Source organism: Dasypus novemcinctus, chromosome X (assembly GCF_030445035.2).
Source record: "Dasypus novemcinctus isolate mDasNov1 chromosome X, mDasNov1.1.hap2, whole genome shotgun sequence".
Classification (NCBI taxonomy): domain Eukaryota; kingdom Metazoa; phylum Chordata; class Mammalia; order Cingulata; family Dasypodidae; genus Dasypus; species Dasypus novemcinctus.
Window position 1 is genome coordinate 21,955,426 of NC_080704.1, and position 20,613 is coordinate 21,976,038.

General features: G+C 51.8%; 1 protein-coding gene and 1 long non-coding RNA gene across 2 annotated transcripts in view; both read right to left on the reverse strand.

Annotated features, from left to right (window-relative positions):
• MAP3K15 (mitogen-activated protein kinase kinase kinase 15) overlaps positions 1 to 20,613 on the reverse strand; it is a 98,170-nt gene that overhangs the window by 5,797 nt on the left and 71,760 nt on the right. Inside the window, 8 exon segments of the mRNA XM_071213256.1 lie at positions 2,541 to 2,755; positions 3,264 to 3,449; positions 4,314 to 4,482; positions 5,076 to 5,232; positions 5,882 to 6,047; positions 9,116 to 9,276; positions 18,219 to 18,324; positions 18,996 to 19,122. Of these exon segments, the coding sequence (XP_071069357.1) occupies positions 2,541 to 2,755; positions 3,264 to 3,449; positions 4,314 to 4,482; positions 5,076 to 5,232; positions 5,882 to 6,047; positions 9,116 to 9,276; positions 18,219 to 18,324; positions 18,996 to 19,122 (1,287 nt within the window).
• On the reverse strand, positions 1,574 to 2,432 carry LOC139438195 (uncharacterized). The gene is made up of 2 exons (XR_011647997.1): positions 2,290 to 2,432; positions 1,574 to 1,756 (listed from the first exon to the last, which is right to left on the reverse strand). It is a non-coding gene; the product is annotated as an uncharacterized lncRNA (long non-coding RNA).

Consider the following 20,613-nt stretch of genomic DNA (forward strand, 5'->3'; position numbering starts at 1 on the left):
GTCCTGCACCAGGGGACAGCAAGGAAGACATGCTGGAGTTCAACAAATAAGGAATGCTGACTGCCCTTACTCCCTACCCCGGCCTGCCTTTGTCCTTGTCTCTCAAGAAGTCTTTTTTTTTTACACTAGTGAAGGAGACAATTTGGGCCACTAACCAGAACACTCGAGCCCAGCACCTCTCCAGACCAGGAGCTGGCTCAGAACTCAACTCATGCACACATGCGCACACTCACCCCTGAAGGGCTCCTGGTGCTGTCACAGAAGATGGACAGTTACCCCAGTCAACACTTCTGTCCAACAGGGGCCACCATCCTCCGGTGCTGTCCAATGGCCAGAGTTAAGATTTCTCCAGACCACAAGGATAGGCACAGGGTGTGGGGACTGTGTGCTGACTCCTTAACAATGTGCATTAATGGCCTGGCTGATCTTTAACCAAACTAATGGTACCGAGGCTGGAAAAGAGAATGACTAAACAGTGGCAAGGAATGACATTTAAGCCCCTATGTAGAATTTTATGAATTTGGTGACTATAAACCTCATTAGAAAAAACATTTTAAAGTATTACTACCAACTTTCATATTCTTCATGTTTGAAATGACATTTTGCCAAAACTGCCATTTCATTAAAACTCCAGACCCCTTAAAAAATTATTACATCTGCCTAAAATTCAACTATAGAGATCCCTGGGGGGTGTATAAAACTTTACATCCAAAATGTGGATAACAGGCACCTCATCTACTCCTGTTAAATATTTATGAACATGTGCAATGACTATCAAACAACAAAGCAACATTTTGAGTAAATACCAACTGGTTTGCTATGGTTGTGGATTGCATTTTTCTTTAAAGCCCATTGATAAGGTGATTTCCCCAGAGCAAATGAATGAAAAAAAAAACTTATAATATTTATTGAGCACCTACTATGTGCCAGGAAGTGAACATAACAGAGCAGCACTCTTGGGAGGACACTGCCACAGAGCCAGGGTCTCCTGGTTGGGAAAGCAGTCTACCAATTCTTACCTAGAGATCGTGAGAAATCACAGGGAAGAGCTTCAAAGATGACTGGGGAAACTTCCTTGAGGTTAGGATTATGGAGTACACTTCCATTGGCAAAGTGCTAACTGACCCCCAAACTGCTGCGTCTGCAGGGACAGACTACAAATCGTCCACTGCTGGGCCCCATCTTGATGAAGAGAAAACTGGCAGCGCTCCTGCTGCTTTCAGTGTGGCCTGTGGCAAGGCACTACACTTCTCTGATTCCTAATACTTTATGGAAAAAAGGACACATTGTTCTAGTCTCAGTTAAAGCTGAGAATACCCACTTGCCCAGTTCATGGATGGTTACGATGCTTTACGCCAAACATCTGCTTCACAGGGCCTGCCTGCGACTGGGTGAGACCCTGTCCACCCACCAGTTTCGCCAGCTACCAGGTGGGTTGGGGGCATTCTCCCACTCCTGCTCCAGGTGGAAAGCAGGGTAGGTCCTCACCTTCTGATCTCCTGCCTGTCCCCCTGGAAGCTCAGCTGCTGCTGCTGCGGCAGGGTCTCCATAGCCACCGCGGAACTGGGTCTGCTTTGCTCGTTTGTGGCTTGCGCTTCGCTTGCACGCGCCTCTGCGGTGGGATAGTCCTCTTCCATCTCCTCCACGTCCTTACTCTCCTCTTCCATCTCCACCACGTCCTTACCCTCCTCTTCCATCTCCACGTCCTTACCCACCCCTTCCATCTCAGAGGCAGGCTCAAAGCGTGCCCGCGGCTCTGGGAGACCGTGGAAGAAGAAATGAACATGGTTAGCAAAACTGTGAAGCTGCAGAAGAAGAAATGAACACGGTTAGCAAAACACTTCAACCAGGTCGGGGCTTGGTTTAGGTTATGGCCACGCCAGCCAGCTAGGCCGTCGGGAGGCTCCACTGGGCTGCTGCTGGCTCTAAGTGGAAGGGAGACAATTTCACCCAGGCCTCTGCAGTGTGAAAGTGACCACCCCTAGCTGACAGGCGAAACTGAGGCCTAAAGATGTTCAACGAAAGCTAGCCCAAGACAGCTTTTAAAAATTACCACCAGGTTTCCAACACGCCTGTCCTCTCTGACTAGAGAAAGTCACCTCCTTGGAGTGGGGAAGTCAGGAAGTATCGGGGTTTAACAAGCCTCTCCCAGAAGCTGAGCCTGGGCTACAGAGCCCACGCAGTGAGAGATCAAATCAACGGAAGAAGGGGCAATGCGGACAAAATGGCCTCAGAGCCCCACTTCATGCGAGAAAGTCGCCACAGAGGGAGAGCCAGTTGGGTATTAACCTGCTTTAACACACCACAGGGGCTACAGGCGCCAGACAGCCACAGCTACCATGTGATCCAAATTGGGGTCGGCCAGGAAGAGCTCCCTGAGCGCCCCACTGCCCAGGCTCCTCTCTCCCTGCCTAGAGCACTGTTTCGTTTACACCCCGTTACCGTGGTTATGCCATGAGGGGGAACAGAGCATCCTGAGGATTCTTAGAATCTTAGCCCCGGGGGTGGGGTGGGGGCTCGCACAGCAGTCACTGAATTACAGGGCAGTGTAGAGCCACCATGGTGGAGACGGCGACAACTGAGTGCAGAGGCCATTTTTGATCTTTTCCATAGTCTGAAGCTGACCTTGACCACCAAGAGGGTGCCAGCCTGGGATGAGAGTGGCGAAGGCAGCCTGCACCGCGCGGCGGAGGATGATGTCCACTGCAAACGTCCAGTGGGGCGGGATTAAGTAGTTCCTCAAAATTGTATTTACCTGAAAATCACAAAAGATGCATATTTCTTGTCTGTTGGCCTTTCAAGAAACAGCAGTTCTTGCTGATTCTAATTTGCTTCTATTAATACTTGGTGTGAAATAAAACGTTAGGCACACTGCCCTGGGTCTCTGACTGATGTTTCTTGTGGGCTCTCTTCCTCTGAGCTGACCAGAAGGCCTGCTGGGGCCCGGGGGACCCTGTTTATTTTTATTCACCAAGCATTTATTGAGAACCTATGAAACGTCAGGCTGTGTTGGGGCTTGGGTGACAAAAATGAGCAAGACACCTTTCTAACGTGCAGCCGGCATCGCAGCCAGTTCACTGAGATGAGGTCTTGTGTGTTTGCACACTCTGTGTAGAGGCCTGCAGGGTTCAGGGGTAGACAGGTGAGGAGAGAGAGGGACTGTGGGAGAAGATGGCCATCGAACTCCATGATCTTGGCTACGAGCCACCTCCGCGGGCCCCCTGCCTTCTAGCTTGTTCCCTAGGGTCAGATGGCGCACTTACAGCGTCCTGAAATCCAAACAGCACCAGGTGAATCTGACTGATGGATGAGCTGTCAAAGTCCAGGTCTGCCTGTAGCCTTGAGATCATAGATTCCATTGCCCTGGGCTCTGGGAAGCCAATGAAGTCCCTCAGGATCCCAATTATTTGCCTGATGTGGTCAAAGGAGAGCCGCAACTCATCTAAACTCTAACAGAGGGAAGGAGAGAAGGGAAGGGGAGGGAAGCAAATTTAAGTCGGGGAGGGAAAACTCAGGCAGTACTGAGGGAAACTAGACTGAGGACCATCCATTTGATAATGGAACTGGGGGATCCCCAGGTGAGAAGGGATCTGCTCCTGGAATTCCTCCCCCTCTCTCCTGTCCTCAGGTTGTCTAGCCCCTGGTCCTCCTATCTAGGCTCTTCCGTGAATGGTTCTGCCTTCGAGCTTCACCCCCGGCTGGGCCCCCCTCAGCGAGCCTCGCCAGCAGGCACAGTTGACGACGTTCGTCTTTCCGCATGGGGCAGGGCCTCTTCATAAAAGGCCCTTTCCCCATCCAGAGGAAGGAAGGGGGTGGGTTTGCCTCCTCTGTTTCCTTGTTGAATTGACTACTTCCATCCACAACCCTTCCTCGCAAAGCACTTGTTCTCCCGGAGCCTAGGGGCAGCTCTGGGGCCCTCCCCAGGCCGTTTAGGAAGCCTCCAGATGGGGGGATCCACGGGTACGGGGGTCACTGCTGGAGAGAGGGCGGAGGCCCGGAGGCCCTTCTGTCCGTCTGGGCTGTGGGTGGCAGCTGGCTTGTTTGCCCACCAGATGGCAGCATTGCTCCATCAATGTCTGGCTCGAGCGCCTGTGTTGAGCGATTTTCATATTTCAACAGTACCTGCCTCCCCCCACTTTGTATTTTATTTTGCTTTGTTGGGGAGGGAAGAAAATTGGGAAACGCTTATGGCGATTACTGTAACTATGCCAGCGTTCCAGAGGAACGGCCCTTGGGCCCTGCTTGGACCAGTTCCCAAAACCAGACCCAGGCAGAGGGCGCAGGGTCAGCGGGCACCACCCTCACGCCGGTACCTGGGCCAGGTGCTCCTGCAGGTTGGCAGCCACCTGGTCCTTCCTCTCCCCAAGAACATTGTACAGGACGGCGCACTGGTCCTTGTGCAGCAGGAAGAGGCCCAGGTCCCTGTTCTCCGGGGCAGAGGCCGCGCTCCCATCTTCCGAAGCGGAGCTCTCGTCAGGAACGCTGGGAGGCAAAGAGGCGACAGGCGGTCCCCGCACGTCCCCAGGGCACCTTCTCCAAGCAGCGTACCACGCTCGGGCAGTGTGCCAGTGGGGTGAGATATGAATAATAAGCAGGCCCCACCCCCCAAAAGATGGAAGCCTCGGGGGGAGGTGGATCGGAAGAGAAATGCAGGGATTTTCCTAACCCCCACCCCTAGCTCTCGGGTTAGGAGAGGGCGGGGAAGAGGGAAGAGTAACGGGGGTGGGGGTGGGGGGGAAGGAGACGACAGCGGAGGGGGAGAATGGAGAGATGGGAGGAAGAAGGGAAAAGGGGGAGAAGGGGAAGAACGGGTTGGAGGGAAGAGAGGGCAGAGGGGCGCTGGGGGAAGGGAGGGGGGAGAGAGGGAAAGGAGGGGAGGGAGAGGGAAAGGAGGGGAGGAAAGGGAAGGGGAGTGGAGGGAAGATGGCACCAACCTCCCTGCACTCGCCCTTGCTGGCTGCAGACAGGACACCAAAGCTCTTTGCTGTCCCCTGGTTGTCAGGGGGTGGGGGGGTGTCCTTGCCCCAGGAACTCGAGCACCTATTGCAGCTCCACGGGCAAGGGGCTAGCCATACCTGTGTGGGTGACAGAGGGGGTGCTTGGGCCACCCCTCGGAGGCCTGGGCCTCATCAAAGAACACGTCGGGGTGGGCGTCGGAGTCCCCGGGCTCGCCACTGCTGCTGCCCACAGGCTCCCCTGGCGCAGGCAGGGCCAGGGTGCCCCGGGTACCTTCTGTGCGGGATCAGAGCAGAGCGGGACAGGAGGGAGGAGGCTGAGCCAGGGAGCGCCCCAGGCCGCGGTGGCCCACCCAGGGGCTCACCCAGCCTGCGCTGCTCCCCAGGGGCTGGGGGATCCGCCACCCGGGGCTCCTGTTCCAAGGTGGGTGCCGAGGCACCTAGGCCCAGGAGCACACTCTGCAGAACGAGATGCTGAGCCCCTCGGACCCCGAGCCACTCCCAGGGAAAGAGCAAACAGCGTCCTTTGCAGGGGTCACTCTCAGGTCGCTGCCACTTAGGACTTAGTGCCCCATTAGGGATCACTTGGCTTCGGTGGCCTGCAGGACAGCCGCTCTAGGCAGGGACCCCTGCAAACCCCTGACACAGCCTTTCATCAAGGCCAAGGCCGAAGGCCAGCCCTGGCAACGAAGCACCAGGCTCTGCAGTGGGGAAACACAAAACCCAGGCCAGAAGATCGTAACTACGTTGGCGGTGGGGAGGACATCGCGACCCCTGGCAGAACAGCAGAGGGACATTTGTCCACTGGGTTTTAACAGCTCCCAAACCTGCTCCTCAAATCCCTCCCACTCTTCACAAAAACTAAGGCTGGTGCTCGTTCTGAGCAGCAGAGAGGCCCGGGAGCCCTAGCGGTCACCTGTCCTCACCTGAGGCCTTGAAAGCAATTCGGGTCTTCTTGCCCTTGTCCACCTGCCTTAAGAAACCCTCTCTGAGCAGGTCGGCAGCTGTGACACGTTTGTGGGGGTCAGGTTCAAAGCAGGTTAAGATGAAGGCTCCGGCTTCAGCTGAAAGGGTTTCTGGAAACATCCCCACCTGCATTGAAGGGAGAGGTAACCGATGTGTGGCACCGAGGCCGCGGGCAAACAGATGCACCCCCAATCCCTGCCATCCTATGAGGGCTGCTGACAGATTCTAGCGGTGGCCCCACTGAATGTCACCCCTTTGCCAGGGTGGAGCCTGTTTGCCCACCCCTTGAATCTGGGCTGACGGCTTGTGACCTGGCTTTGACAGATGGCGTGGAGGTGCTATGGTGTGCCTACCAGAGCTGAGGCCTGGAAGTTTCTGCTCTGGTCCTCTCGGATCTGAGCCCACCGTGCAATGAAGAAGCCCAGATGAAAGACCTTGCGGGGAAAACAGCCTCAGCCACGTGGGAGAGGTCATCTTAGAGCCTCCTGCCCCAGCCAAGCCACCCCACGGTAAGGCCAGTGGAAGGACCAGTCAACCCACAGAACTGTGGAAAATTTAAAAATCATTGTTGCAGGCCACTAAGTTTTGGGGTATTTTTGTTACCCAGCAGCAGATAGCTGAGACAGGACTGAGGTCACAGTTTGAGGGGCGTTCAAAGGCATCTGGTACCTGTTCTTGACACACAGCCTCCCAAACGACACCCCACATGCCCCTCAATCGCTACACATTCACAGCCGAGATTCCCAACCTCCAGCTCCAAACTGTGTACAAACAAAACCCCGAGGCTGGTAACTCTGAGAAAGGTAACTATCAACCAAAGTCATCCAAAGCCCAAGCCAGCCCCTCATCCCCATGGGGTCGAACTGACTGAGGGAGGGTGTTCTGCCTTTTCCAGTTAGGAGTCTTGCCAGAATTCCTGCTTCAGTTCTTACTTTTCCGGCCAGCTACTCATTGTCCTGCTAAAGGCTGTCTGTCCCTTTGACCCATAAGGGAACCAAGCATTGGGTCTGAGCTGGCACATCTCACTGTGACATGCGAGTGCTTCCACGACAGGCCCTGCTCATTCATCTCGCATAACTCCCTCCTGCAGAACTGTTCCCATAGCTGAGGGTGGCATTCTCTCTGTCTCAGGTGGTGGCATCTAGAAGCCCAACCCACGGTGCAGGGATGGAAGCCCCTGTGCCCTCCAAGTCCACTCCTGTGTCCAGCTCCTCACAGTCTCCCCTTGCCTCAGTGAGACCTGGGACCGCAGAGAGCCAACTGCAGCAGCTTCAGACCCCCAAAGCCCTCGTCCAGGGGCACGCTTCCCATTCCTAACACACTGCTCCTCACGGGCAGCTCAGAGAGTTTGGGATGTTGAGAAGGCTAAACGCGGGGCTGAATCCAACCACCCAGATATGAAATGCAAGGGACACGGCAGGTGCCACCCCTCACCTGAGGGGTGGGGAGAGAAATCATAGTGCCCACGGCACTGGGGGAGGGGAGGGGTGTCAGAGACAAAAGTTTGAAGGGCGCTTTGTTGTTCCTCGAGAGGTCCCCTGGAGGGGTGGGTACCCTCGGTGTGAGAGGCTGCCCAGAAGTTTCTAGAAACTTTTCTGAAAGATTACAGAGATCCCAGAAATAATTTCCAGTCTGTCTTAAGAGCACACAAGGGACAGTATTGATGAATAACTTTCCCATTTGCAATTAAAAACTAGACTTTACATGCCATCCAAGGAATTGAATCTATTTTCAGAGAATTTGGATAGCTAATTAGCTAATCAGAAACAGGAGGGAGGAAGGAAGGAAGGACTAGTGGGCAGTCGCTCATGCCCCAGGGATGAACTGAGAGTCACAGCCTGCAGATGGTTTACCTGGTTTACACGGGACGTTGGCAGCAGATTGGAAAGCAGCCAGCCATGGCTCTTGGGTGGGCCCCAATGCTTTTGTCTGCCCCACCTGCTCTTTATTCCAAAGCTGCTGACTGAAGCTGCAGGTTAGATCTTTTTTTTTTTTTTTTTAATTTTTTTATTTTTTATTGACTTTGTAATAATATTACATTAAAAATATATATGTGAGGTCCCATTCAACCCCACCCCCCCACCCCCCCTCTCCCCCCCCCCCAACAACACTCGTTCCCATCATCATGACACATCCATTGGATTTGGTAAGTACATCTTTGGGCACCTCTGCACCTCATATACATTGGTTCACATCATGGCCCATACTCTCCTCTATTCCATCAAGTGGGCCCTGTGAGGATTTACAATGTCCGGTGATTACCTCTGAAGCACCATCCAGGGCAGCTCCATGTCCCGAAGACGCCTCCACCTCTCATCTCTTCTGCAGGTTAGATCTTAAATGGCCCCAAATGGGTCCACTGTGGCTAGACATCTAAGTCCCCTGGTGTTCGGCATCATGTTGGGACTGCAGGTGCCAGGAGACACTTGTGGACTAGAGGTCTTGACCCTGGAGCTACCTGAGCCAGTGGTGTGAGGCGCTCCACAGCATGAGAGCTCAGAGCGGGGCGGATGGTTTGCCCTCAGCTCACTGGGCAGAAACCTGCACTCATGCCTTTAAACTCTTTCTGCCTGAGAGGCCAAGCTGGAAGGGCTGGCAGAGATGCAGGCAGTGAGGCAGGGACAGGCTAAGCGAGACTGCCATATTGGCAGGGAAGCCAGGAAGTAAGATCTCTGAAGTCAAGTCACATCAGTTTGATGCTCTGTGACCTCATTATCCATAAGCAGTAGCTATTTGACCTTTTGCAACCCCATTTTCTTACTTCTTAGCATTGAGGGGGGGCCAAAGCACTCCATGGAAGGTCAGTCTGAGAATGGGCTCTTAGGGATAGAGTCTCTCAAACTTTTCCAAGCATTCGTGGAACCAGAAGCCACAGAGCTGACCTTGGACATGCAGGGCTGTCCTGACATTGGCTTCCCCTGGGGCCACAAGCAGGCATGGCCCTCCCCAGGATCTCAGCCTACCCATTGGTACAAGCCCCACCCCTATTGGTCAGTCAGCATCATGCTGGTCTCCACACAGGGACTGTCTTTCCGGATAGCTTGGGGAGGAATTTTAGAATGATAAAGGATAGATTTTCTGATACCCAAAGTCCCATCTCTCCAAAACCCAGTCAGAGATGAGTCCTCCAAAGACACAGACTCCACATGGCCTTTGGCCTTGCCCAGCAACCCAAAGCACCAAACAGGTCTTACTTTGAACACTGCTGCCTGAGGCTCGCCGAGCTCGTGGAACGGAGGCCTGCTGGTGGCCATCTCAATGATGGTACAGCCCAGGGACCAGATGTCAGCTGGGGCTCCATACCTGCGAGGTCCCTGATGGATCGTCTCAGGCGCCATGTGCTGCAGGGTGCCGACTGGGGGAAAACACAAAATTTATGGGCACTCTATTGCTTAAAGACTAAGTGGACCATCAGTAAACAAGTGTGTTAACATTAACTCCCTCGTTATTGAAGGCTGGAGCCTGAGCCTGTGCATAATTACGGTGGGTGCATCTCTTCTCTGAGCAGAGACCGGCAACGGGCCTTCTTCTACTGCTGGTCACATGGAGAGAGGACTGCTCAGCCCCTCATGGATAAAGAAGCCCGATTCAATTCAGTAAGCATGTACTCATGCATGCCAGAAGCACGAAAACCTGAATGTGAGAAACTTAGTGCCTGACCTCAAAGAGCTACCGAGTGGAGGAGCCAGACATGATGACGATGACAATGACAAAGACGACGATGATGACAATGATGGTGAGGATGACAGTGGCAGGAGTGATGGTAAAATTTGGTAAGGGCTATAACAGAAGGCTATGAGGACCCGGATGGAAACATGCTTGATTCTGCCTGGTTTGAGTCAGGGAAAGCTACAGCAAAGGGGGCTGGGTTGATTTGGGCCCTCTAAAGAAGAAATGCCAAGACAGGACTAGATATAAGAGATTCATGGGGAAGAAGGTCTACAAAGGATACGGGCGAGGGGGCAGGAGGTAGGCAAGGAGAGCCATCGGGCTGTGACGCAGGTCTGACACGTGGGAAAGAAGAGAGGAAAGGAGGCCCTGACCAAAATTTGCCCTTTTGAAGAGTCTCACATTGGTTCTACTATCATGTTCAGTCATTAAAGTGTTTGGCACAAACATGGCGGTAGACCCAAATGGATGGCAACTGGGGTTGTCAGTGAACAATGCTCCTGCTGCCAAGGTCGAAGGGGGTGGGCACATGATGGGAGGACTTCCAGGCAGGGGGGGCGCTTGAGCAAAGGCACATGGGTATGAAGTGGAGAATGAGTTTCGGGAACAAGGGTGTTTGACACGAGGCAGGGTGTAGGAAGAAATGAAGGAGGCAGTGGCCAAGGCTGCAGCCCAAATGGCAGGTTGTGTGTTCCAATGGGTCTGGCAGGCCAGGGACCTGGGTTTGGACTTTCTCCTGTGGGCCATGAGGAGCCACCAGGTTGTCATAGGGAAGGTGGTGATCAGATATGGCAGTGGAGAAAAGGGATTACTGAGGGGAGAGATAGGTGGCAGGAAGGTCAGTCTGGACTCTGGGAGCAAAATCTTTGGTTTTCCTTGAGACTAGGCCCAAGGATTAGGGAAATGTAGACATAGCACTGGCAGAGGTCTAGAATAAAACCGGAAACCTTGGCCAAGGCATGAAGGGAGGAAACCGAGGTCTAGAGGAATTAAAGTGCCTGTCCAAGACCACACAACCAAAGCAGGTTTCCTGAGTCCCGACCAATGAAAAAAAAGGGCTCACTGGTCAAAAATATTTAGAGAATTGACTCTCTCTGTTCTCCACTTCAAGATCCAGTGTTTTAATAGCATTTTCCTTGCCATTAGCATTTTAAAGGCTCTAGGCCAGCTGTGACCAACAGAACTGTCCACGATGATGGAAAGGTCCCATTCTGTGTAGTCCAATTTGGTAGCCACTAGCCACATATGGCTGTTGGGTCCTTGAAATGTGGCTAGTGAGATTGAAGAAACGGATTTTGAATTATTTAATAATCTTGAATTTCATGTCATTCAAATCAAAGTTTAATACCAAGGGGACGTAAATCAGGTTGTATTTGTGAATGCAACAGGTCAGCGGGGCAGAATGATGGCTTTGGCCTCCAGAGCTGAACACCTGGTGGGGAAGTGTTCAGTCAGTTGCAGGGTTGGGCAAGATGGGGGTTGACAGCACCTGCTGCATTGTTGGGAAATCCCGATGACCCAGGAAGGGCACTTCCGGTGACACAACGTCCCCAAGAGACCCTGCTGCTGTGAATAAGAGAGGGAGAGGTCTTGGCAGGGAATGTGCCTCCTAACCAATCCCTAATTCATTAAAGAAAGAGTTGACACTGGGCTAGTTGTTAAAACTCATCTCTCAGCTCGGCACAGTGTTTGTGGGACTCGGACTCTACAAACCAGTTCTGCTTTGCCCGCTGCTCCGTTAGGGGCTGCCACTAGGCGGCGCCAGAGAGCACCCGGGGGGAGGAGGAGGACATGTGCCTTCCTGTCTGCTCGCTGTTCCTGTGGACAAACTTCACCGTGCACTTGGTTCCAGCAGCAGCTCTTGGTTCCAATCTCCAGCTCTTCTGACTCCCTATACTCCCAGGACCAGCCTCATCTTGCCCCCTGCTCAGAGGGACCTGCTCCAGCCCCCTAGCACTCCGTCTTCAAAGGCTTCAGTCCCACGCTCCCCACTTTGCTCTCAGCCTAGGCGTGTGGCTGTATCCCAATACCTCAGTGCCCCCTTTTTTGCCTTTTCTGTTCTCCATACCCAGCAAACAGTACTTTCTATTAAATTCAATCTGTACAAATAACTGGGGGCATTTCTGTTTCCCTGCCTGGACCCCAACTAAATACAACCACTAAAAGTCAATTCTTAAAAGAGCAAGAGAATAAATGAACCAAGTTAGGCAATAATGAAAAAATAGTGCTAAACCAAAATGGCTCATCAACTGTGGCCAAATAACTGCCCACCTTAGTACAACTGTCTCATAACTGGAGTCGTTATTTTATTTTTTTAAAGATTTATTTATTTTTCATTTATTTCTCTCCCCTCCCTCCCCCCCATTGTCTGTTCTCTGTGTCCATTCACTGTGTGTTCTTCTGTGTCTGCTTCTATTCTTGTCAGTGGCACCAGGAATCTGTGTCTCTTTTTGCTGCATCATCTTGTTGTGTCAACTCTCCCTGTGTGCGGTGCCACTCCTGGGCAGACTGCACTTTTTTTGAGTGGGGTGGCTCTCCTTACGGGGTGGACTCCTTGCGTGTGGGGCTCCCCTACGCAGGGGATACCCCTGCGTGGCACAGCACTCCTTACGTGCAGCAGCACTGCACGTAGGCCAGCTCACCACACGGGTCAGGAGGCCCTGGGTTTGAACCCTGGACCTCCCACGTGGTAGGTGATGCTCTACCCATTGAGCCAAATCCACTTCCCATAGTTAGTTTAACTTAGGCTAAATTTGATCTTCATATGGATCAACAGTGAATGTCACTCTTTCCGAAGGCAGAGCATTAGCAGTAACACCTGTGTTAGTTACCTAGCACTGCATAAGTTACCCTTAAGCCTCCACATAGTTATTATCTCACACAGTTCATGTGGGTCAGGAATTCAGGAGCAGCTTGGCTGGGTGATTCTGGCTCAGGGTCTCTCAGGAGCTGGCAGTCAGGACGTAGGGTGGGGCTGCCATCTGAGGGCTTGACGGGGAAGCTGGAAGATCCAGTTCCAAGATGGCTCCCTCATGATATTGTTGGTAGGAGGCTTCCGTTTCTCAGCACATGGCATTCTCCACAGGGCTACTCAGGACATGGCTTCCCCCAGAGCGAGTGACTCGAGAGAGAGCGAGGAGGGAGGGAGGCCACATTGACTTTTAGGATCTGGTCTCCAAGTCACACTCCATCACTTCTTATTCTACTCATCAGAAACAAGCCGGTAAGTCCAGCCCACATGCAACGGGAGGGGATTATACAATGGCAAGAATTCCAAGAGGTGCGACTGGTTGGGGGCCATCTTGGAGGCTTCCTGCCACATCTGACTTGGTGGCTTACAGAGCATGTCCTTGCAGCGTTGTTCAACTCTCACAACTCCACGAGACTGGGCAGAGCAGGTACTCCCTACTGCCATTCCCATTTGCTACATGAGGAAACTGAGGCTCAGGGAGGTTAAGGGATTTGCTCAAGCAGAAAATTCTGAGCCAGAGCCCAGGTCTTCTGCCTCCAAGTTCAGGGCTACGCACCATGATATTGCTGATCTATGGAATGCATCCTGGAGAGGTGCTACTGAAGGAAAAGCTACCAGATGCAAGGATTTCCAAAACCAAAATGTGACTTGTTTCCACTGGAGGGCACAGAGCAATAATGGAATATTGGGCACTCCATTTTAATTACATCTGATTTGTTCAGTGGAAAACCATCCACTTCTAATAAAAGCCAACAGAGAGAAGTGGATCCATGCAACTGTTTCAAAGAATCCAGGGGACATCCCCAGGTGGCGTGCATGTGTGAGTGTCCCTTAGCCATACCAGAGGCTGGATTCTGTCTTGAAAGCCAAGTGAACATGCCATGTGGGGCATCTGAATGATGCAGAAATCCTGGAAAGCATGCTGTCCTTAAATCGGGCTCTCCCAAGGGCTTCATATCCTCCTCAAGCCACGTTTTCACCGAGGTGGGCCCACATACCTGTGGACACCGGATCAGCCAGCCGCAGCTCACAGGTATCTTCACCAGTGCAGTGAAGCAGAGTTCAGATCGAGGTGGCCAGGAGACCCAAAAGCACCAGCATCTGGCCCCCTTGGGCCCTGAGTGATTACCCAAGCAGGCTTTTCAGATTTCCAGCCAAGAAAACCCATGGCCTAGGGCAAGAAATGAGAGGTTTGGGCTAAGTTGCCAAGATCTGAGACAGATGGTGAGGCCAGGGGTGAGAGGGAGACCACCCACAAGCTTCTGAGGGACTCTCAGACAACTGAGAACACAACTCTTGGGCCCCTCACCCAGGGGCCTTCCACCCCAATCAAGATAGCAGAGTCCTCTGGGGACAGCTTCGAAGGTGACTTTTTTGAGAGAGAGAGAGCTGTGCTTGGATGTCTACCCTCTCTCAAGTTAGAGGTGTTGGAGCAGGACTGTCCCCAGAAGGGGCCCGTGGTGACCCGGGCAACTCAACACCAACTCAGGAAAATGGCACTTGAGAAGAGGTCACACACGGCAGCGTCCGTCCTAGGCCCCTTGAGCTGGCATGCGAGGTCCAGTTCTCCAACATGTAACCTTAGGGTTATCCAGAAAAGAGGAGTCAGTGCAGCTTGGCTTGGCCCCAATCCTAGTTGCCCTGCTCAAGGGCTGGGCTGCTAGGATGGAGCACCACTTCCTCATAACCCAAAGCCTTGGAGGGGGGCTCCACATTGGGCCCACTGAGAGCTCGACGGGTGTGTCCCCTACAGGTCTGGTGCCCAGAAGTTTCCGAGAGGCAGAAGCAACCTACGGAAGCAGAGAGGAGGGCTGTCCAGCCCAGGAGCGACGCCTCTGCCTCTTGATGGTGGGTAAGAGCTACACAAATCCCAGACACCAGATACGGTATTCACTGTAGAAAGACTGGCTTAGTGTCTTCGAAAAAGGAATCCTGTCCAAAGGTGGTCCCGTCTGGGTCTGGAACCCTCAGCAGAAAGAGACTGAGGGCAGGTATAGTGCAGGGGGTACGACCTGGGGGGGGAGGGGGGAGGAGCCTTCAGCCAGAGGACAGGCCCCTGCCCTTGACAGAGGAGCTAAATCCCGGGAAAAGTTAACAGTAAGTCACAGCCAGGCCCAGGGAACACAAAGCCAACTTACAACAGGGCGGGTCAAGTAACCCCTTTCCACACCCCTTCCCTCTCCTTCCAGGAGCTGGGGAGCAAAGAAGGAGGTGAGGCGGGCAGAGAAAGCTGACACCCGCTGCCCAGCCTGGCAGGGAGATGGGCCGGAGCCGGCCCTGAGAATGGGGACCAGCGTGTTGATTAGCCCGAACCCCTTTAATTGCGGGATTCGGACTGTGTTCGCGCCTGAAGGCGACATTGAGACTTTCTCCCTGTCATTTCAGAGTGAGCGGAAAAGTCATAGGAAGGGACCACTGTCCCGGGCAGGAGTGCAAAGAGCAGTGGGAGGTAAAAATAAAATGGCTTTTATGATTACACCCTTTGACTCGTACGGGTTTGGTACGTGAGTTACACACATCAGCCTGATGATGTCAAAGGGCCCTTCCGGCTCTGATAATCTGTGACTTCAATGTACAAATTGGTCTTACCTGTACTGATTTAATTAAACACTTGGACTGCCTTGCAGTGGGAACCAGATATCGGTCTAAGCACTTCATCAATGTGAACTCATTGCATCCTCATAAAACCCCTGAGGTAGGCACTCCAAACATCTCCATTTCAGAAGAGACGGAGGCACAAGGAGGTGAAGCCAGGATTTGAACCAAGGATGCAGCCAGGGGCTGCCTTCATTCTACTCCGAGGTATCTACCCATGAGGAACGAAAACACACATCCGCGCAAAGGCTTGTACACCAAATGCTTACAGTGGCATTATTCGCAAGAGCCAAAAAAGTGGACATCACCCAAATGTCTCTCAGCTGGTAAAGGGATAAAGCAAATGTGCTAAGCCATACCGCCGGATTCTATTCAGCAACACAAAGGAACAGATAGATGCTACCAGGACAAACTCAAAAACACTGTGCTAAGCAAAAGTGGCAAGATATAGAGGACCCCAGATTGTATCACTCCATTTGTGTGACGCAGCCAGGACAGGGCAATAAATCTAGAGACGGAAACTAGAGCTGGTGGGCTAGGGCTGGGCTGGGAGCTGGGATTGACTGCAGATGGGCACGAGGGAGCTTTCAGAGGTGAAGGAAATAGTAAAAAACTGGATTGCGGTGGTGGCTGCACAACTCGGTGAGTTTACTAAAAATCATCAACTTGTGCACGTAAAATGGGTGCATTTTATGGGCCAATTATACCTCGATAAAGGGATTCTAATGGGTTTCCACCTACAGTGAAACCCGTCAAAGGAACGCAGATGGGGGACGATTCCAGGCCTAGAAGTTGCCCACAGCCTTTAGCTCTCCTTCTGGAAGTTGCTCTGATGGCCTCCCGAGAGTGTACCGGGAAAGCCCCACCACATCCTCACGACCTCCCCGAGTTCTGTGCCAACCAGCAGAGCGCTCCTTACAGAACTGCTCTGTTTTGCAAAGAGTAATTATATGCAGGGGAATTTCCTAATCAAAACGAGACTGCTTCATTATTATCCTCCAAACACCCCCTGCATTATTTTACAATTCAAAATCCAGGCCTCCTCAGCCAATTACTTGGGAAAATGTGGTACGGGGTAATGAATTATACATGCGTCTTCTTTGTGATTTCCTTTTCCTCCTCGGAGATGCTAATTATGAGATAAACTGTTGGGGGTTTTATGTCATGAAATAACTCCTTGTCATGTCAGAGCCCCTCTTGCTGAGCTAACTGGTGACTTCCAAAGAGAAGGATAGAAGTCACTGTCAACTAGGGCAGTAAAACGTTCAGAGCAAAAGAAAAGTGTCAGCCATACAAACACACACCTATGCACGTGCATACACGTATGTGTATATATGTCTCTGTCTATTTCCATACCAGAACCAATGAATGAAACTTCAGTATTTGCTTTCTTTGGAAGATCTTGATGGCATCCTTGGGGTGATCTTTCCCCCTTTTGCGATGCATCTACTTCCTTCTCTTGCGTTACAACTGACAGACCATTTTTGCTGCATAAACTTTCCCCTTAGATAAAGAACGTGTCTCCACTGTGGGGGTCCAGTGGCCAAGATACAACAGACCTCTTGAAGACAAGTCTTTCAGAGCCGAGATGTTATTCACCAGAAAGGAGGCCAAAGCTGTCCGCTCCACAGTTTGGGCAACCACAGGGAGAGAAAAGGGGCATCTGTCTTGTCCAGCTTGGTTTAAAGCTAGAATACTATCAAAGCAGTTTGGTGATTCCACCAGGCCAGACCTCTGGGATACCTGCGCTCCTGGTCAGGGGACCGGGAACCTTTATTTCCGAGAGACCAGGACCTCTTTCCGGGGATCCAAGTTTTTGCTACAGTTGGTTTGACTCAGGAATTTCAAAAAGCCATAAAGGTAGCCTTTTTCTTCCTCTGCCTCCAAAAACCTCTCTTGACCCCCAGTTCCACCTCAGTTGTTGCCCCATGTCTCTTCTGTTGGCCATGGAATCAGTGGCGAGCAAGCTTTCCTCAACGCCATGCTGGGCGGCTCTCCTTACGGGGCGCACTCCTTGCCATGGGGCTCCCCTATGTGGGGACACCCCTGCGTGGCAGGGCACTCCTTGCGCGCATCAGCACTGCGCATGGGCCAGCTCCACACGGGTCGAGGAGACCCGGGGTTTGAACCCTGGACCTCCCATGTGGTAGGCGGACGCTCTACCGGTTGAGCAAATCCGCTTCCCGATTGGTGACATTTAACAGTGTTGATGACTCCCTTCTGGAAACACTTTTTTTTTTTTTTTTAACTTGCCGTTTTTTTTTTGCAAGCAGGAAAGGAATTTATTTAAAAATATTGAGTGGCTCCCCACACCCTCAGGAGGGAGAGAGGCCCGGGCTTGGTGGCAGGGGCAATGGCCCCAGATCACAATGTAGTGATGACGCTGCTGTGGTCACGGGGCATGGGGACCGCAGCTTGCACCAGTGAGCCTGGACCCGGGACCCTCTAACTGTTCTACGCACTGGCCTCGTAAAGGTAAAGCCAGCAGGTCATTTTATGCCATTCTTTGAATCCTATCCCTCCCAACACTTAAATGATTCCATCACCGGCACACTGAAAAGAAAATCCAATCCCTTGGACCCTTTTAGAATCCCATATTCTCCAGAAGAATGAGCTTCCCTGGGAAACACCATCCTATGGCTTAGAATATATCATCATCATGAGAGCAAAACACAAGGTACCAGAATTCATTAAGGTTATTTTCATTTCCTAATCAACTGAGGAAGAGCTGTTATTCAGATCTACCTATGGTTTTACAGAACGTGTTATTAACTTAAGACATTGCCAGGTTGTTGACTTGTTGAAAAAGACTCAGGAAACCCCAAGCGGAGCCCTACAGCCACCCAACTCTTGAAAGAGGCAGAAGACAGTAAGGCAGTCTTGTTGCCATGAGTAGATGGCTAACAGCCCCATTAAGACAAGGTTAAAATAATTGGAGGTGGAGGCGATACACTGTCCACCTCGACTAGTGAGCTGTGCCGAGGTGCTTGGTGAGTGACTCTTGAGTGACCAGATCTGGGGGGAAAAGCACAAGTACAGGTGGCCGCCCCCACCGAGCTTACCAGCAAAAGGCTCCGTACATGGATTCACTCCTGCAAAATACTTAGAGATTCCAAAATCGGAAATTTTCGCCACTCTGCTGTAGGTATTTACCAGAACGTTAGCACCCTTTAGAAAAAGAAGAACATCATCAAGGGCTTAGAGAGGGATTTTAAACAAACTAACATGAAAGAGAGTTGGACTTCATCAAAGTGGCACAGGTTCCTAGGACCACTGGACTTTGTACTCTGGGGACTGTCGCGCTAAAGCATATGCCTTCTGAGATCCAATCAGCAGACACAGTTGACAGCTCTCCTGGCCCGAGACCTCGCTGGCTTAGAAGAGTACTGTAGCAGTTTGATATTATTGATGAATTCCAAAAAGAAATACTAGATAATGCTTGTATTCTGATCTGTACCTGGGCATGATTGAGTTATGATTAGGGCATTGAGTCCCCATCCCTTGGGGACTCACGGATAGAAGGCATGGCAAAGGACAGAGTTGGGGGTTTTTGATGTTGGAGGTTGATGCTGAAGCCTTAAACTGGAGCCCTGGGAAGTAAGCTCACAGAGGGAAGAGAAGCCAGCCCCAGGAAGGGAGGAACCCAGGAAGCCTGAACCCTGGCAGACGTTGGCAGCCATCTTGCTCCAACACGTGAAAATAGGCTTTGGTGAGGGAAGTAACTTATGCTTTATGGCCTGGTAGCTGTAAGCTCCTACCCCACATAAATACCCTTTATAAAAACCAACCCATTTCTGGTATTTTGCATCAGCACCCCTTTGGCTGACTAATACAAGTACCTTTATGTCTCTGTGCACGATCTGATTCTCGTGGAGATACTTAAGGCCTTCCAGGATCTGCCTGGTATAAAACTTGATAGCGGGTTCCTTCAGTGGCCTCCATTTGGATTGCAAAAGAGCAGAAAGGCTCGCTAGAAACGGACACAGCAGAAGACTCGTCAGGGAAACAGACTCAAAGCAAGGAGTTCAGAGACACGACGACACGAGGCGATGTGTCCACCTAACGTAGGCGTCTACCCCAGCATCCTGGTATCTCGGCCAATTGGGACCTGTCTGTCTGCCCCCCCATGACCAGTTTCCCAGAGATGCCAGAGCCACAGCCAGAGAAGGGCACGTTCGCTGCACAAGGTTGGGAGGAAGGCAAACTGCAGAGATGGGAACAAACCGCATTTGACCCAGGCTGCGGGAAGCACAGGCTCTGGCCAACTGTCTCACCCGTTCTGCCAGGGTCAAAGCCATGTTTTATACCTGACCCTGAAAGCAGGGGTGGACAGGTCCAGAGGGAAGGGCCCTGTTAGGGCAAGAGGGTCTAGGACTGCAGGGGGGGCCTCTGTCCTCATTGGGAGAAGGCCCCGATGGCTGCTCCCAGCCCAGGGCCATCTTAACCACTTCCTACCCCGTTAAACTATTAAACATAGGACATTTGGGCAGAAAGTCAACCTCCCTTCACGACCCTCTGACCACCTGTCCCAGAGGTCAGGAGAGCTCCAGGTGGCACTGCCTGCTGGCAAGAGCAGGCCCTTGAGCATCTGCCCATCTCAGGTCTGCTGCTTACACGGCGGTGCTAAGGGACCTGGCTAGGCCTCGGTTTCCCCAGCTATTAAAAGGGGATGAGCGCATCTACCTCTGAATCTCCTCTTCGCCCTTGAACTTCATGTCTGGAATATCAATTAATACGAAGAGCAACCAACATACTTCCTCCTAGACTGTGTGCAACTTGAGGGAAGAAACTTAATTTACTGATCCTTAAACTTCACCCTCAACATCTAGTCCACTGCCCGCCACATAGTAGGCCCTTAATAAACTCTGGTAGACTCAATCAATGAATATAGACTTCTAATGGAAGGCTTTGCATTTGTGTAAATATACTAAAAACTCTTACTATTATGATGATGATCATTATTATTTCCATGTGCACGTACTGAGCGCTCTGCCAGGCACTGGTCTAAGAGCATTACATGCATCACCTCATTTAATCCACCCAACAATTCACTCGTTGATTCATCTAGTCAACCAGAATACTGAGAGCACAGAGAGGTCAAATAATTTGCCCCAGGTCACACAGCTTGTAGCTAGAGGGGCCGTGATTCAAACCAGATAGTCTGGCTCAGGATCCAAGGAACTAACTCCTGTGGTATATTTCCTGCATTTGGGGATTTGGGAGCGGGAGCACTGGTGTTTGATTGAGTCATCAATGTGCCAGAAACCATGCTTCATTCATCTCTATGTCTGCAATGCTCAGGTCAACGGCTGGCATTCCGTAGACACTTAAGCAAATATTGTTGAATGACTAGACCTAACAAACCCGAAAGAGACTCTTGGCGTGGCATTGCAAAGCGTGGCTCCAGCTCTTGAGATACGAATAATTCCCAACTTCTGAAAGGTCTGTCGTCTTTAA